Source organism: Erigeron canadensis, chromosome 4 (genome assembly GCF_010389155.1).
Source record: "Erigeron canadensis isolate Cc75 chromosome 4, C_canadensis_v1, whole genome shotgun sequence".
In the NCBI taxonomy this organism is placed as follows: Eukaryota; Viridiplantae; Streptophyta; class Magnoliopsida; order Asterales; family Asteraceae; genus Erigeron; species Erigeron canadensis.
In genome coordinates this window covers 39,779,233-39,798,060 of record NC_057764.1, presented here as the reverse complement: position 1 = coordinate 39,798,060, position 18,828 = coordinate 39,779,233, and the positions used below count along the sequence as shown (strand labels likewise).

General features: G+C 33.1%; 1 protein-coding gene across 1 annotated transcript; it reads left to right on the top strand.

Moving 5' to 3' along the window:
* The first annotated feature begins 6,988 nt into the window (after window positions 1-6,988).
* On the top strand, window positions 6,989-9,931 carry LOC122598008. The gene is made up of 4 exons (XM_043770613.1): window positions 6,989-7,616; window positions 8,689-9,006; window positions 9,098-9,401; window positions 9,491-9,931. The coding sequence occupies exons 1-4, from the start codon at window positions 7,590-7,592 to the stop codon at window positions 9,595-9,597; spliced, it is 756 nt and encodes a 251-aa protein (XP_043626548.1). The 5' UTR covers window positions 6,989-7,589; the 3' UTR covers window positions 9,598-9,931.
* Window positions 9,932-18,828: the final 8,897 nt, after the last annotated feature.

The following is an 18,828-nucleotide window of genomic DNA, read 5'->3' as shown; positions in this document are numbered from 1 at the left end:
CCTTTTCCATTTGAATTTTGAATCAATTGTGGTTTACTTTATAGGTCTTCTTCTCGTCTTCTGTGTTACAGTTTTGAGACTTGGGTCTGGTAATGGGAAATAGAAAACCATAGATATGGATTGATACAACTTAGGGGTGTTTGAGACTGTGTTTGCAAAATCGATTTTATGTTTTTTTCAAATAACATGTCTCAACCGGCTTCTTCAAACAATATCACATGGATTGCCTTAAATTACAATTTTTTTTATCATAATTATTTTGTTTTCCCAAAAATACAACCGGATAACTCCTCAAAACACAATCTGAAACATCCTCTTGATGTTGCATATGGTTTACTCTTAGTTGATTTATGAATCGCATGATGTAATAAAGTGAAGACCATCCTTAGAAACACTGGGAGAAGTGATGAGTTTGAGTTTGTATAATATCAGTTCAGATGATGTGAGATAATGAGGTTGAAATATCTATTAATGGACATGCTGAAAAAGTGATAGAACTATCTGAATATATGCTATTCGGGATAAATCAAACAGTTGATGTAAAATTGACATTTGACTAGGTTATCCAGGGGCTGTTCAACTAAATGCATATATTGGTTTGCATAGTTGACTTCTCGAAAACATTGGTCGTATTATCACTAGAGTGACAGGCTTAGAGACCATGCTTATAAGCGAGGATATGTCTTCAGATCAATAAAAAAAACCATATAAACAGCATAACAAGTATCAAAGTGTTGGATCTTTCTCGACAAAAGACTTATTCTTTGTGAATCGATGCATGTGAAGAATAAGAACTGTGGCAGTCTTGTAACGCAATATCTGATCCTGGCTATATGAGGATGCACAACTTTGATAACAGACTCCCCATCAAACTTCTATGTAAGTTGAAAAGTGGAACCAACAAGCGTTATTTCAAGTTAAATTCAGCAATACATAATATCAAAATTTCAAAACAATCAATTCCAAATACTTGGAATTGCTGTAAAAAGTAAAAACCACATCAAGATACATAAATTTTACTAAATTGGTAACCTAGACCCTAGTTCATAAAGCGATCCTATAGGAACATATATATAGAGAGAGGGAGGAAGGGAACATGATTAATTACCCATAAAAATGGACTGGTGACCTGTTACTTAGACGAGCAGTTGAGAATCGAAAATAACATACAGTGAAGTATTTCCAACTTGACTGATTCATAGAATAAGCTGAAGCAAAACTTTCAAATACCCAAAGGTGGTCTAAAGAAAATGCACAAATAATTCTGTATCTTATTCTTGAAGCATCAATCGTTCAAATCGCACATGCCATGGATGTGAACTTGCCTTAGCAGAGCTCATTGCCTGCAATTAGAGGAAGCATCAACACATTATTGATAATTGAACCACATCTGTGGAATAAAGTCTGTCTCCATCGTGTGTCTGAAGTGAATAGTGGCGGTGGTGGCAAATTCAGTTTGAGCATCAACAATGACATTCTACTGTTCTTGGCCACCATCTTTGACATGAATCTCCTTCACAACCTCCAATTCTCCCTGTAAAGCTAGATCATCAGTCAGATTATAAAAGATTTAACAAACGAAGATAATATACATCTACCATAAAAGAAATGATATCTCAAAACACTGGTGGATAACTGGATATATAATGCTGCTCTTTATGCTTGAACATTAAAGGTCTGTATGCGGGGGTTTAGATGCAGATAAGGGTAGCAGCAATTGACTTTAGAGATTCAGATCAATATATCCAAAACCAAAATTCGATTTAGACTTCCATAGTCTTTTTAGGCTAGCTTTTTAAGATGTAAAAAAGGTTTACATTATAATACGAGCATCATTTTGTACATTTAATAAGATGAAGTTTCCATAAATTTCTGAATAATGAGCATAATCCTATCAATTTGACTATCAATAATAATTTACTTGACTCTTAAAAAGTTTGTATAGCAAAAATGAGCTCAAAACACCATACAACACATGCAATATACTATGTAGCTACATAATTTTGGAATAATCACAACTCTAATCAGTTTTCACATTATAAGCACATATCAAATATTCACTTTGTATTATTAAAGATTAATACATATCATATTTCTAAGTACTTAATTACTTCACCCTCAAAATTCTGCATAATGAGCACAATCATAATATCCTCATCAGTTTTAACATTTTAGTACTTGTTACACTTTAAAATTCAATGTATGATGTATCCCTATGTGTACTATGTAAACATACAAAAACGACACAGTCAAAGGCTAAGACATCTTACATATGAAATGTATAGCTATTCGTTTTATGTAAAAATACAAAATGGACACACTAAAAGGGTAAAAATGTCTTACACATTGAATCTATCGCTTATATGTAAAAATACAAAAACGACACTCTCAAAGTAGATCTCGTCTTACGTGTTATATGTATCGTTATGCATTTTATGTAAAAATACAAATGTGACACACTCAACGGGTAAGACTTGGTCTTACATATGGTGTTATTCTTGTAGCTAATGTGTATCTGCCATAGTGAAAATGGTAGTGAATACGAAAGGAGGAAAAGATGAGGCTATGCACAGCTGATTCAATTTATTATCATTTCAACTTATTAATTAGAGATAAGTATATGATTCATCTTTGTGGTTCAAACATACGATGTGTGATAATCGAAGTTTCTTTAATTTTAAAGACTTATGCTATTACCGATGATTTACTATATAACTTTAAATCTTATAATTGATAATGATAACAATGATATACTAATGGATATAACAAATTAGATTGCACATGTATAAAAAATACAACGAAGATTTGAAAAAAAGAACCAGAAATTTTCAATTATGTAGTTGTAAAACTAAAGATTTATCATGGATAGGCCAACAAATTTACATGGACAAGTTATCTTTGAGTGGGCCAAATTATCATTAAATAACTAATTCAATTAGATACACCTTGTGAGCTAATGAGCTTTATAAAAAAGGGAAATGATAAATCTTGCTAACCAAATAGCTTAATAATCCTTCTGATTATGAGATGATAACATGTGAAAAAACTAAGGGCAAAATTAGGAAAGACAATTAGTGGATACCACATGTTATCTTCTTAATATATTAAAAAGATTATTAGACTATTTAATTAGAAAAATTTATCATTTTCCATATAAAAAATGTTAAGTTGGGCCTTAGTTCTATGTGACTCTGCAATTATACACTCTTAACATTTTGAATACAATAAACATTTCAAAATTTAAACATTTAACCAACATGCATAATTTGAAAACAATTTCCAGTTCAAAATTCATACATAAACACATTTTAAGAAGAACAAGTTAGCAAATGTTAATGCCACGTAGAAGAAGAGCTGACGTGGACAACTTAGTTTAAATACACGTAAAATTCATCTTCTCACTTAGTATATATCTATACTTTTTTATAATAACACTCATTTTAAAGTAATTAAGCATATTTGCAAATATTCTTAAAATACCCTCAACTCACCTTTGTATTTACAGTACTCATTTATAAAACAAATTACTTTTTTCTCTTTTTATCTTTAAATGTTTCAAAATACCTTTAACTTTCAACCCTTTCTCAATCCATACATTATATATACTCAAAATACCTCTAAAATATTTTTCAACCCCTATATCTACACAAACTAGTATATGTCTTTATTTATTTATTAATTTAATTATTTTCACTTAATATATCTATAATACATTTAATGAAATTATTTACAACATGCATTCCTCAATATTTGATATAATTACACTACCCTCATTTATATCAATTATTTTTACGTTAATAACCACACCGCAACCGTTGCCGTATTGCGCGGGTACCCCTATATTATATATATATATATATAGAGAGAGAGAGAGAGAGAGAGAGTTAAGTTATTGTGAGAACTAAATTTTTGTCGAGAACCATGAGAACTCATATTAGACAAGGATAGTTTGGTAATTTTGATGTATACTATTAAACTATGGATAAACTAACTGAGTAACCGTTCACGACGTACAATTCAAATTTAACTTTTGATATAGTAAAGTCAAATCTAGAAGGTTCATTAAGTGTAAATATTTACAATTGAACTTTTTGTTGCCACAGAATTATACAAACGTCGAACACGTGTGAAACCAATGTTAATTTATACTAGCACATGAATTGAATTAATAAATACAATAGATCTTTGTTTTTAAAGAATATGTGATTCAATTATACAAGGGCTATAACTATAACCTCCTCATACGTACATGAACATATGTGGTGTAAATTAAATGTACACATATGTACATCTCAAAAATGTAATAAAGTCGTCGTACTTATATGTACACCTCAAAAAGATACACATGTGGATATATATGTACACATATAAATCAAAAATGTGTAATTAGACATACACATGTTTACACGTATAATTAGAGGTACATATGTCGCCAACTCGCCATGATGAAATCTGTATATATATAACTCATGTTCATATGTAACAACTTTATTATATTTATCAAATTTGTATTAGGTACTTACACATATCATTTTTTTTTATAAATTATAGTTATTATATATAAGGTATATAAATTAAATATAATAAAATAGATACGGAGTATTACAAAATGTTTGATTGAAACTATATAATATATATGGTATATAAGTCCCTTTTGTATACAATTGTCACATACTGCTTTTCAAGTATAGTAACAACTTTAAAATGAAAGTGTATCCAAAATTAACAAATAAACTAAAATAGACTATACACCGAAGCATGATAATAAGAGAAAAAAGAAATAACATGGATCTAAATTATGTTTCAAAAGTCAAAGAGGAAACCGAAAAGTAACGGCTTATGCACTTTTATTGATATCACCCAAAATGACATTCCTAGACTACCCTTTCTATATTATTAAACGTGTACTAATTTTTTTTTATTATTTAAATGTCATAATTAATTATAACCATTGATTTATTCATTTGATGGTCAAGATTTAGTTCTCATAATTCTCAATATTTTTTTAGTTCTCATTTTATCTTTTTAATATATATATATATACATACTAGGTCTTTTACCCCGCGCGATGCGCGAAATATTATAAGTTATTGTTAGATTAGTGTTAATTTAAACCCTTTGACGTAGACACACACAATAACTAATATTTTGTTTAATTAGTTCAATGCGATTATTATCTATTTTGCAAACACATTAATAAAAACAAAACAATGTTAAATATGAATATAATAAATATATCAAATTATCAAAATTTTTTGGAGATACATACAAAGATGAGAAATAATGTTTACACATAAATATAATTTAGATAAAAACGGAAAAAAGAAAATTAGATGATGCAAAATATACATAATTTAATAGAAGCAAATAAATAAAGCTACATATATTTAAGAATGATTTTCTACTGAAACAAAAATATCCATAAACATTTTTGTAGCAAAAACACAATTGCATATCAACGAAAAATCCATTTACACCAAATACTACATAACATTTACATTCTTCAATGTTTATGAAGCTAAATATGATATGAGGGGTCATCTTATAACTTATCAAACAAACAACCACCCCCATAAAAACCTTCAAACTAAAATACTAAATCCATAAGAATTTGAAATAGTAAACCTTCTTTTCTTGTAGTTGTGCAACCCGAATTTACTCAAAATTCACTTAGAGAAAAATAAATAAATTATGAATCACGTAACAAAAGAGTTTTATATATGATATTAAAATATTAATATTATTAAAAGAGCTCACATAAACATCAAAATATTAAATGGTCCTGTATGAAATTTTCGTTAGAAACTTTGGTAAACATTTTATTTAAAGGAAATGATGAAAAAATTTATTGTTTTATGCATTAGTATACAAAATAAACTTTGTGCTATTTGATCGATGAGAAACAATAATGTGTATGGCAAATCTTTTTTTAATATAATGAAAGAGTAAACTTGCCTTATAAAATTGAATCTAAATAATGAAATAAATATAGTTTCTTCTTTTTCACATATAAATATTGTGGAAAATTTATGGAGACGCCACGTAACATAAATCTTACGTGGCAATTTTTTAGAATAACTTTGAGTTTGAAGAATGCTTTAGAAGGCTCGGTTTCCTACTGTTTTAATAATTATATAGATATATATAGGTTTAGTTAAAATAAAACAAGTATTAACAGAAAACAAATAATACAATAGATTTTTCTTCATTAAAAATCACCATACATCATAAAAATCATCGTACATCAATATATATACGTGTATTTCGTGAATCTTCAAGCATCAATTTTTATTAATGATCCAAAGGGTCAAATGCTTACTTATTGCACTAAAAATGCTACTTCTGCATATGTTTAGACTAATCTTACAAATGGTATGATAATCCAGGGACCAAAATTGCATTTCACTCTAAATTGAAAATCTATGTAGTAATTAACCAAAAAAACCTAATAAAACTATAAAGGTGCGTGTTTTGGATCAATAGTAAACATACTGACCTTTGTAGGGGGAGATCACAGGTTTGATCCTCATCCCATGCAAAGGCTGGAAAATCTTTTATACCATTTAGGTAGTGCCTGAAAACAACTTCTCTACGTAGGTAGTGGTAAGGTTTGTCTACATATTAACCTCCCTCATACACCGTCGAGGTAAGTTCGAGTTAGTTTACAAAAAGCGTCCTTATTTGTATAAAAAGTTAATATTGTCTGTCACGTGTGGCGTCACTAACAAAGCAAAACTAACGAATGACTAACTTTGAATCAAGATTGCCATAAAGGCTCAGTTAAATCGTCACTTTGCATATGTTTAGACTGACCTTGCAAATGATGTGATAAGACAGGGGCCAAAATCGCGTTTCGTTCTAAATTAAAATTTTATAATAAAAACATATTTTACAAGTATGAGGTCTAAAATACAACTTGGTAATAATTAAAGGGCTAAAATGAGAATTGTTTTCATCTTCTTTCACTCCTGCATATGGGTGAACACAACAACAAAAGAAAACCCTTTTTCTTACAAAAGGCATAAATAATCACCTCCAAGTAGAAGGAAAACTTTTACTTGTACATGATTTCATTCGAATTGCAAGTAATTATGTTAAAAGGGTTGGTTGCAAGCTGGAGGTGGCTTGGCATCTGCCAGCCCCCCCAATTTTCGAGTGGATTGTTTATAACGGTCACAAGAATTAGCATTTGCTTGTTTCCCAATCCCAATTGCAATCCATTCTTTTCGAAAAAAACCCAATTCAAAAAAATCCCTCTTTTTCTTCCAGTAATTAATTAGTATATGAACTAACCCTAACCAGAATTCATATCTTCAAAAACCAAAAAAAACCCATTCTTTCTCCCAGTTAGTATATGAACTAATCCTATTGAAATTCATATCTTAAAAAAGAAACCCCCTCTCAACCAATCTTGATTGTAGTTCATATATTTGAAAACCCCCCATTCAAGATTTCTATCTTTTTTTCATCAATTAGTACATATAATTCACGAAACCCACCATTTAATGTTCACTATTTTTTCTCCTTGCCCCAATCAAAACACATATCTTTACAAAAGTCCCAAATTCTTGTCCCTGTGTTAGCTGGCAATGGCATTGGATCCAAGACGCTTAGTGGTATGTTTTTCAACCAATATTCACGATTAATGTGTGCTGTTCTCTAAATCTTTGTTGATGTTTATATTAATTTTGTTTATATGTTTGAGTTGACTTTCTGCTTTCTTGTTTAAGTAAATGCTAGTGTTAATCTTGTTTTCTAGGAATTTCTCAAAACCTTTGCTTGGCTCTGTTTTTAAGTTTCTTGTTTAAGTTGCTATTCTTGTGAAGATGTTATTGGCTTTTGTGATATATAATTGCTTACTAAACATGTTTGTTATAGATAATAATTTCTGTTTACTACCTTATGTGACCATTAGTCAAGTATAATGATCAATGGATAATGTTGTTATCAAGTTCTCTTCTTGACACGCTTTTAATCAAGAAGATATAGCAACACTAGATTGTAGTTGGAATATCCAAACTATGACCCAAACTATTTGATCAATCGACTTTGTTCAACCTATTGAGACTAAAACTTTATATCCATGGGATCATACGCTAGTTTGATTGTCATTAGATTGGTATCGCCCATCTGTTGATTCAATGTTATCATAGTCATTATACGTTGCCGATAAAACATGCCAAAAAGGGACTAAGTGTTCCAATGCAAATTGAATTTCAAAGAACCCAAAGATTTTTTATTTCAGATATGAAGCTCCTTTATACAGAAAATGTAGATTTAATGGTTGCCAACATTCTAACTACTTGGTTACATTACATGAGGTAGTAAGTCACGAGACTAATGCATTTAATTCAGAAACTACATTTACGGGATTTCGTAGAGATTTTTTTAGGATTTCCATTCAGATATTGTAAAGCATGGTCCTTGCTTCCATTCAGAAACATATCCTCTGTTTCAGATTTGTTTTGGTTATAGGTTGTAAAGCATGTCGTCAAAAAATCTCTTTTTTTCCCCTTTCTTTTTCTTTATCTGATTAGGCCGGTACAGTGGGTGGGTTTAGAAACGGTCAGAAAAGGTGTGGGCTGGTTATTTTTCAGTACAGTAGTGTCATGTGATATGTAGTCCATTTTTCTGTAATTTGGTAATTTTATATCTTTGCTGTTCTTAATTTTTTGTTACCTTTTATAGGGTTATGATGATGATGAAGTACGCCTAGTGGGGTTATACAAGATCAAAGATGATTACCCTGAGTCAGCAGAAGAAGAGTCTAAAGTCCATCTGGATTATGTCAACAGGGTCAAGATGGAGAAAATATCAAAGAGAGACCTCAATCTCTTTGTTTTGGATACACTTTACCGACACAATCTGCACGATACTGCAAATGCGTTTAGCAAGGAATCCAATGACACACGGTTAGGAGAGTATACCTTCATTCGAGAGTTCGTAGAGTTTAAGGAAGAAATCGAGAAAGGAAACTTCGACACTGCCATTAACCTTCTTGGTGAGGTAAAGGGCTTTTTTTTCTGTTTTGGTTTTGGTTAATTGAGTTTGGAACTGTCTGTTTGCAGCCTTTAATCTTGACTATTTGGTAAAACAGGCCTATCTTGCGATCTGGCAAGACATACATTTTGATTTGCAGAGATGCAAGTTTTTGCATCTCCTTTGTTCAGGAGAGTCCGGGCCTCTGTTGAGCTTTGCAGATGAGTTTTCTCGGTGGGCTTCCCATGAACATATCGGGGATCAACTTGTGAATGAGTGCTGCAAGAAGACGTTGTTGAAGCTGATTAATATCAACGTGATGATGACATCAGTTGGAGCTCAGATCGTAGAGAGATCCAAACTATCATGTTTGACCAACAACATCATCACAAGGCTGGCTCGTATTCAAAAGTGTGAACCAGGTTCGGACTGCATCTTTTTTGACATTTGAGTATTCAAACTTTGTATATATATGATAATAATAATCTGAAATTATTATAACTCTATGTAGATGGTATGATTGAACGTGGTCTGAAGATGCTGGAAGAAGACATTGCTTTCATGGTTAGCGGAACAAGACTGGACCCGAAAGACTTCTACTTGGCAAAATCTAATTGAATGGGTCTGCAAGAGATTACAGCCATGAATTGTGGAACCAGATATTTTTCTGACAGGCTGAAAAGCTCAACTGGATAAGAAGTCTGATTTCTCTTTCGCGGGGTTTCCTAATTCCTTGATTGTATTTTAGGTTTCATTAATTGTTGCATTCTGTGTATTACTAGATGTAATCTTTCGGTATATAGGTTATGTTTGGATTTTGGCTATACTGTGCATTTGTACAGTGGTTTTATAGTTACCACTGATAGGTGATAATGGGTACTTGAAATTTGGTATTGTTGTGAACAACTTTTAGTTTGCATAATAAAGGTGGTTGCTGCTTTGTTGTCGTAAATGTTACTTTTCTCATATATTACCAGTTTTACCACCAAACTAATAATGCTAAAGAATACCATGTTTCAAAAATGCAAAGGTGGAATAACCTTGTACCAATAGATGGGTTAACATAGTCTCAGATTCAGGTGCCTTCGATCTACACAAACTTTTGTTTCTCAAATGAAAAATCAGTACAAAACATGTTCTGATTCAACACTCTTTACACTGTTTGAACATCAAGTGTCAACTCTTTTGAGGTAATGCACTCTTTGGAGTTCTAACCTCTTAAACATTGCTTTCACTTCACTTTCACAAACAAAATTCTACAACTACCAAACTTTACAACTATGCTGCCTCTTAAGCTCACATTTCTTAATTAGGAAAATGGAAACCCCATCTTACCTTCACTGCAATTCCACTTTCCTGGTTCAAAATAGCGTAACAAATAAACCATCAAATAAAGGAGACCACGGTTTTTAATGCATGCGTTGTATGGGCTCATAACCACATCGCACGCCTAATAATAATGAATAGGTAATAGGTTCATAACCACTTGGTTTCTATAAGAAGTTCATAACCAAATCTAAAAGAGTAGCTTCAAAGAGAATCGGTCAAATGGCAAGTCAAAATGCATTTTTAACCTGTTAATCACAAAAATCACTTCAACAGATTTTCATTTGAATAAACTTTGTTAGTGTATCTGACATGTTGATTTCTTATATATAGATTCAAAAAAAAGGACAGAAAATGTCCCTGGTCAACCCAGTGTTGACCTTAAAAATTCCTGAATGCTTTTTTACTCGAACCCCTCTTGATCCATTACCCAACACGCCTAACCCACCCATTTCGGCATCTCCAATTTATGATGATGTGTACATGTTTGATTTAGTACATACTACCAATGAATTCGTATGATATATAAATTTACACTTGGTCTCCAGTTTCAAAAATCAATGAGTAGTTAGATGGAAGGAAACCTTTAAAAAAACAAAAAGAAGTTAAATGGAAGGAAAGGTACAAGAGACTAACCTTAAATGGGAATCCCTGAACGCTGCAATCCTTTATCTTGCACTGTACAAATTTACATTTTAGATACACATCCTGGAAACTGCCTTTCATCAAAATCATATAGGGCAGGAAAGCTCATGACGCTTCATTGTTTCCATTATTTGCCACTTGTTACCGGAGATTGTGGTGTGTGTTTCGACTTGATATGAGGTCGTTTTAACTTTTCATTTGTGACTTCCTTCTCGCCTTCTTCTTCACCGCCTCTAACTGTATGGCGTCTTCTTCATAAGCTTAATTGAACATTCTCACAAACATCAGCAAAGTTGAAACAACTGAAAATAAAACGATATTATGGAACAGAAGTCAAGAAACTATATATACATAAACAGGTACATATAAGATGTCAAACTCTTTTAGTAACTCTGGCAGTGTTAGAAACTTTCCAACATTCTTTGATTTGGGGTTTCGTAACAATCCACCAGACTGAAACGGGTATTGGATCAACGCTGCAACCAAGTGAAAATAAGTAATAGAAAACAATTTTGCATTTGATTCTTTGATAGTCGAAGAGAAAACTACTTACGCTTAACAGATTTAATCTGTCCCTGTGACATCAAATGTGAAAACGCCCTCTTTGGTTGGATTCTGGTATGGTAGTAGATGGGTCCAAGAAAACCATTGCTGCATTAGTTTTTCCCAGTAGATCAGCCGAGTCTAGGCAAAACGCAACACCATCTTTGGTCATTTGAACATCGCAATCGATTATGTCTGCCCCATCATATATAGCTTTCTTATATGCAAGATCAGTGCACCCCGATCATCAACACTCTCCCCATTGTGAGATATCACCAAAGCATTTTGAAACTTTGAGCAATGCATGCTGCGATCATAGAGAGTTATGGGCTTGTATAACCAGACCAACAAAACCATTGTTACTTACAAAACTCTAGACGTGACATTTTCAACTCATTTATTTATGAATGTGTCGATTCATCATCTATAAATGCTCAAAAGAGACAAAATAACATGATATATGTACAAGTTGAACGGATCAAAATGGGTATAAAGTCTTTCTGAAGCATTCTAGCTCTTCTTGTTTAAACAGTTAAAGACTATTAAAATTATATAACTTTGGTAATCATATTTGATATGCTAGTTATCAATATGAAATTTGAAAGAAAAAAAAAAGTGTTCCAGTTTTTCTGGCCTGACCCATATTAATTTGGGAGAATAGCACATACCCCCTTCAAACTTGTAAAATGGCGTGTATATAACCTAAAATATAACTTTTTAGCCAATAATGTGCAAAGTTAATCAAACTTTGACCTGTTGCTCAACCCATCCAATTTGCCAGCTTGTCAAATGAATATCTCGAGACACTTCATAGAAATTGGAGTGGCATGGAAAACATTTTGGTTCTTCACTTCTTGATACGCAAGGCATGAACATCGAACAATATTGGTACAAGATTTCTTGATGAATCAAAATCTACAGTCTTATCCGTTCAAACATTTGTGTATCACCAAATAGTTTGTTCTAAATTAATTACACTATTCTGGTTTCAATCCAAGTTTTAATTCATTTTATTGATCGGCTACGGGACTTACACGAACAACTTTGTATACAGTGTTTATGGGATCAAATTGGTACATAATTCTAACATATCCCCACATTTATCAGCGTAGACTTCCTTTACTCATCAACGGACTTGATGCATTTAAGATTGGAACCAAATCTTTCCCTAGCCTTGACACTATAATAATTCTCTTTTTTTTTTTTTATTAATCATTATCCTATATTTTATTTTACAATATTTTAAAGATCCATTTTTTTTTATCTTTTTTAATTATCATCATAATTACTAATTCATAATATAACCCATATCAATTCGTATATTATCTACAACATATACCGTTATGGTATATCATGTCTAAAACTAACAATGAATATGGGATTTATAGAGATAGCATGTCTGTTTGGAGTTATTATTTGTTTGAAATTAACAATGAATATTGGTGGGTCTGAGACTACATATGAAGAATTGAAGATGACAGAGATGGAAAAGATAACTGATAAAAAAAGGAAAAGATAGGTGGGAAGGACAACTTTGCACCTCATGTGAGGCACACATGGATACTTTAACGGATGTTGATGGACGGAATCGTCAAAATGGATTGCGGTTGCAATGAAGCTAAGGCTTCAGGGATCATGGATGCTAAAAATCTTGACGAGGACTGCCGATGCAAATATCCGTCCCTGGGTTTGGTTCCAACTTGCATGTTTCATCACTAACTTCACTAAATTAGAAATTTTATCCCTCCCTTTCGTGCTCCCTTAAAACTTTTGGTCCAAACCACTAACGACCATTAAAAATGAACTATAAGATTCGTCCCTATGGTTGGAGTTTTGAGGGGATGTCGAATCTGATGGTGGGGAACCGGGTATTGGTGGTGGTGACGGATCTTGGCCGAATTTGGGTTCCCCTTCCTCAGTTCGACCATTTTTCGAAGCACCAAAATGTCTGGAGGTTGTTGTTGTTCCCTATTCGATACATAAATGGAACGAATACGCTACGCCACCGAAACTTTTCCAAGCAGTTTTTGGTGGCCGGGAATCCAGGTATTGGTGGTGGTGGCAAATCTTGGTCGGATATATACATCACATCCTATCTACCAATAAACTAAAACATGATTAATGTATTCTTTTATCGACACGTGGCGCTTTATTTAAGCGACATGTGTCCTTTTAAAACTAGTTTATCTTATTCTTTTAGATATCATAAATAATTAAAACTCTTAATTAGTTAATATATAGATATAAATATAAATATCTTTATCAAATAGTTATACCATATATATATAGGGTAGAGATCCTGGAAGAAGGTGTCTTAAGGAGAGAAGGGAGAGAATGTCCTATGAACCAATCAGAACGCGATATGTGTCAAAATGAAAAAAACGCGCGGTGGCATTTTTGTAAATAAATCAAACTTTTCTGAAGTGATCAGCCTGGGTTTCGATCAACTTGGGTTTGCGTCAGCTTGGGTTCTGATCAGCTTGGTTGGTCAGCTTGGTCAGCCTGGGTTCTGATCAGCTTGGGTCTGGGTCAGCTTGGTTGGTCAGCATAATCAGTTTGGTCAGCTTGGGTTTGGGTCAGGTTGTGTCAGGTTGGGGTCTGTTCAGGTTGGGTCAGCTTGACACAATTTACACATAATCTACACAAATGTAGATTATGGGTTTTGGGTCAGCTTAGGTTCTGGGTTGGGTCAGCTTGGGTCAGGTTTGGGTCAGCTTGGGTTCTGATTAGCTTGGTTGGTCAGCATGATCAGTTTGGTAAGATTGGGGTCAGGGTCTGATTGGGTCAGGTTGGGTCAGGTTTGGTTAGCTTGGGGTTGGGTTGGGTCAGCTTGGGGTCTGGGTCTGGTTGGGTCAGCTTAGTTAGCTTGGGTTGGGTCAGGTTGACACAATCTACACAAATGTAGATTAATCCACACAAATGTAGATTATGGGTTTTGGATCAGCTTGGGGTCAAGTTGGGTCAGCTTGAGGTTGAGTTGGGTCAGCTTGGGGTCTGGTTCAAGTTGGGTCAGATTGGGTCAGCTTGGTTAGCTTGGGTTGGGTCAACTTGACACAATCTACACAAATGTAGATTAATCTACACAAATGTAGATAATGGGTTTTGGATCAGCTTAGGGTTAGGTTGGGTCAGATTGGGGTCTAGGTCAGGTTGGGTCACCTTGGTTAGCTTGGGTTGGGTCAGCTTGACAAAAAACTACACATAATCTACACAAATGTAGATCCCAAGCTGACCCAGATTCCAGGCTGACCAAGCTGACCCATAACTTAGGCTGACCAATCTGACCCAACCAAGCTGACCAAGCTGACTAACCAAGATGATTAGAACCCAAGCTGATTAGAACCCAAGTTGACCTAGAACCCAAACTGACCAACTGTAACACCCCAAGGTTTTAAAGATAAATAAATTAATCTTTTTTTGTAGTTTTGACATTAAAATAAATTCCTAGTATTTTATTTTGTAGCGGGGGTTAATTTAGTTGGAAGTTTAACGGATAGCGGGTAATATACCCACAAAATTAGAAGTGGGTCGTGGCACCCCCAAAATGTGCCAGCCATCCAATTTTGCTTGGAGTCATCTTCCACTCACTCTTTTCTTTTCTCCACCATTTCTCTTCATGCAAGTTCAACTTATTCCTTTCAAAAATCAAAGCAATTCTCCCTTTAAATCAAGAATAGAAATCATAATAATCATCACCATCAAGTAATCTCCATTCAAGAATTGAAAAGCTAGGGTTTGTGGGTTTTGGTGGTGGTGGCCGAAATTTCTAGAGAAAAGAAAGGAAGAAGAATTTCCAACTTAAGTCTAGCATTAACTTATTGTTGTGAGGTATCGATTTCCCCTAATTTAGCTTTTATCTTTCTTTTGATTTAGGGTTCATGGAGTAAGCCAATTTGGGGGTTTTTGATAGAAATTGGATTATGGTAATTTTTTTCCAATTCCTTAGATAACCTATTTTGTCATTGAGTTATGTGTTGAGTATGATTATGAATTTGATAAGCTCATGTGATGATTTTGATTTATGAGAAAGTTGAGTTTGCACTAGCTATTGAAATGTTGATGAAAATGGTAGGTTGAACTACCTAATGACTTTGTTGATGTAAAAGTGACTCAATGACAAATGAGTTGGGTTTTGGGTTTAGAAAAGACTAGTGAAAATTGAATGGGCTAAATTGAATTGTTAGTGAACCCTATGATTAAAATGAGAATTTGGTAATTTTGAGCAAAAAGATGAATTGGCCTCATGATGTTGATAAAATGAGACTTTTGGCATTATGATAGATAATTGTGAATGAGCATTTTGAAAATAGAGTTGTGTTAAAAGAGAGTGAGTTTGAGATAACTCAAAGAGAATGAGTTTGGATGGATAGGAATGCTAGTGAATGGTTAGTGGCTAGGTGAGCTAGCCAAGTTTTGTGAATAAAGTCTTATGCATATTGTATTGATTTGATAGGTTGAAAGCTTTGCACTTGTTGTTGCATTGTTGATTGTTGATAGTCGCGGAGGAGGTGAGTACTCTTGCATACTCTTATATGTGCGTTGGGTCGATTACCATACGATGGTGGATTCCATGTGTGGTAATCGATTCGGCGTTAGGGCCTAATTTGAGGCCGGAGCCTAAGAACCCCATAGTTGATATGAGATAAAGGCCTAAGAACCTTTGAGGCCTAAGAACCTCTTGAGATTATTGTTTAGCGTATATGGATCCATGTATGTTTTGTTAGCGCAAAAGTGAGTATGCAAGTGATGATATGACGGTATCATTGGCTACATGCGATAGTCTTTTGTGTTTTTGCCCTCCTTCGTATGTATAATTGTATGCAAGTATATTCACTAAGCCTTTGCTTATATTTTAGATGTTTACCCTCTTATAGGTAGTTCTGGAGGAAGGAACTAGTGATTGTTGATTGAAAATAGTTGAATTAGAGTTTGAAGCGATTTTTGGACCTCTTGAAGATAATTAGGTCATTCCTGGGCGAATGACGATCTTTTGGTATAGAAGCTTAGTTGTCCCTTATTTCTTGGCTCATGGTACATTTTAGTTTGGGGTCATGCTTTTGGATAAATTTCTGTAAATGTTCCAGTTGTAAAGTTTTTGGATAGTTGTGAATTCATAATTTTGGTCAAAAAGGTGTCAAAGTGGGTAAATGACCCGTTTGATGGAAATCTTGTTTTGTGTACTTGTTGATGTTGTAAATGTGTTTGAAATGTGTCTTTATAGTTGTTAGAATATTTGAAATTTAGTTTGTGGAAGTTGGGCAAATGAATATTATAGTTTGGAGTTGTTTGGTAAGTCAAATGGCTAGTTTTTGCATCAGGCGCAGGTCAGAAAGTTCCCACTGAGTCGTAGTGGGAGGTGTCCTAACCCTACTGAGTCGCAGTGGGAGGTTTTTCGCTCGCAGATCAGAGATTTCCCACTGAGTCGCAGTGGGAGGTGTCCGAACCCCACTGAGTCGCAGTGGGAGGTTTTTCGCTCGCAGATAAGAGATTTCCCACTGAGTCACAGTGGGAGGTGTCCCCACTGAGTCGCAGTGGGGGTAAAAAAAAAATCTTGTATTTTCGGTTTATCGAGTCGGGTTCTTTCACCAATCAAGCTGACCAAGCTTAACCAACCAAGCTGACAAACCAAGCTGATCATAACCCAAGCTGACCCAGACCCAGGCTGATCCAGAACCAGGCTGACAAAAGTTTGATTTATTTACAAAAATGTCTCCACGTTTTTTTTTTTAAATCCACATGTCACGTTCTGATTGGTTCATAAGACCTTCTCCCCTTTCTCTCCTTAAAACACTTTCTTATTTGATCTCTCTCCTATATATATATATATATATATATATACTAACAAATCGTGCTAATGTAAAATAATAAATTAGGATATGTAAAACATTAGAATATGATTTAGTATTAGTAAAGGATTGTTAGTTAATCAATTCAACTATATTATGCCTCTCCATATTGCGATTTTGTGACTGATATTTGAATTTTTTTTGTCGAAAAATTCACATAACTCAATTGTCACATTCAAAACGTTTTTCACGTATGCATTTTTCAAATTCATATTTGTTTTAGTTTTATTATGTATAAATTTATTTATTATAATTTATTGTATTTAAATATATAATGTCTAACAATTCTCCAACTATGTACATTACTAGATGTACGGTAGCTATATAAAGTGTATCATAAAGAAATTCGAATATGTCTCATACATGATTCATGAGTATGAAATAAATTAAGGGTAAAGTAAATCGATGAGCGAAGCTAAATTATAATAAACACAATGGATGATGGCTAATAGCCTTGTGATTTCAAATTGTAAACTCAAATTTATGAAACTTCATGTTAATAACTTATTATAACTAATATAAGTAATATGAATGAAATAATTGAGAAAGAAAAAGAGACAATTTATTAATGAGAAAACTATCAATCAAATAAGGTTATAATATCGTTTGTATTAATAAGCCAAGAGTTAAAGTTTAGTTCTAATTAGTCTAATAAGTAAATTGAATTTATATACAACTAAAAAAAGCTAATTTAACAAAATAAAGAAATTTAAAAAAATACGTGTCAATCAAGGATTATGTCACGTGTCGTTTTAAGAATATGTCAATCTTGTTTTAGTTTATTGGTAGATGAGTTATGATACTAATGTGAAATATACAATACGTTTTGACGGTTTTTGTTGATATGTGCATTTGTTATATACTTATTTAGTTTTTATTTATTTCTATGTTATACATTCAAATCATATTTTATTTAACCGAATTTTTTTATTTCAAGTATATTCGTCATCTAAATACATACAATGACAACTTTTAATTTTTTGATATGGAATATTAATATCGGCTAGATGTATTAATCATACTTTTTATGTGCACGACGTAAGAATATGGAAGACAACTTTGTTTTTTTTAATAATTATTTGAAATCACAACACTAGAGTTTAACTTAATTGATTAATGAAAAAATTATAAATCAAATTTAATCATATATCAGTTTTTAATCCAACTAAAATGTTTTTCAATGTTACATAATTACATTAACATTTGAACGGCCAAATCATAGGATTTATAGTCAATCCGTACATCGTACGGATATTAACACTAGTTATTTATATATACACTAGTTTGCACACACACGAATCCGGTGACATGGTACGTGGACGATACATGAACGAGATAGATAGGTCATGATTTATATATAGATAGATAGGTTGTGATGTATATGTATATGTGTATACATATATCCGGTCAAGATTTGTCACCACCACCAACACACGTCTTCCCACCACCAAAAACGAAACGTTTATGTGGCGTAGCCATTCTCTTAGCG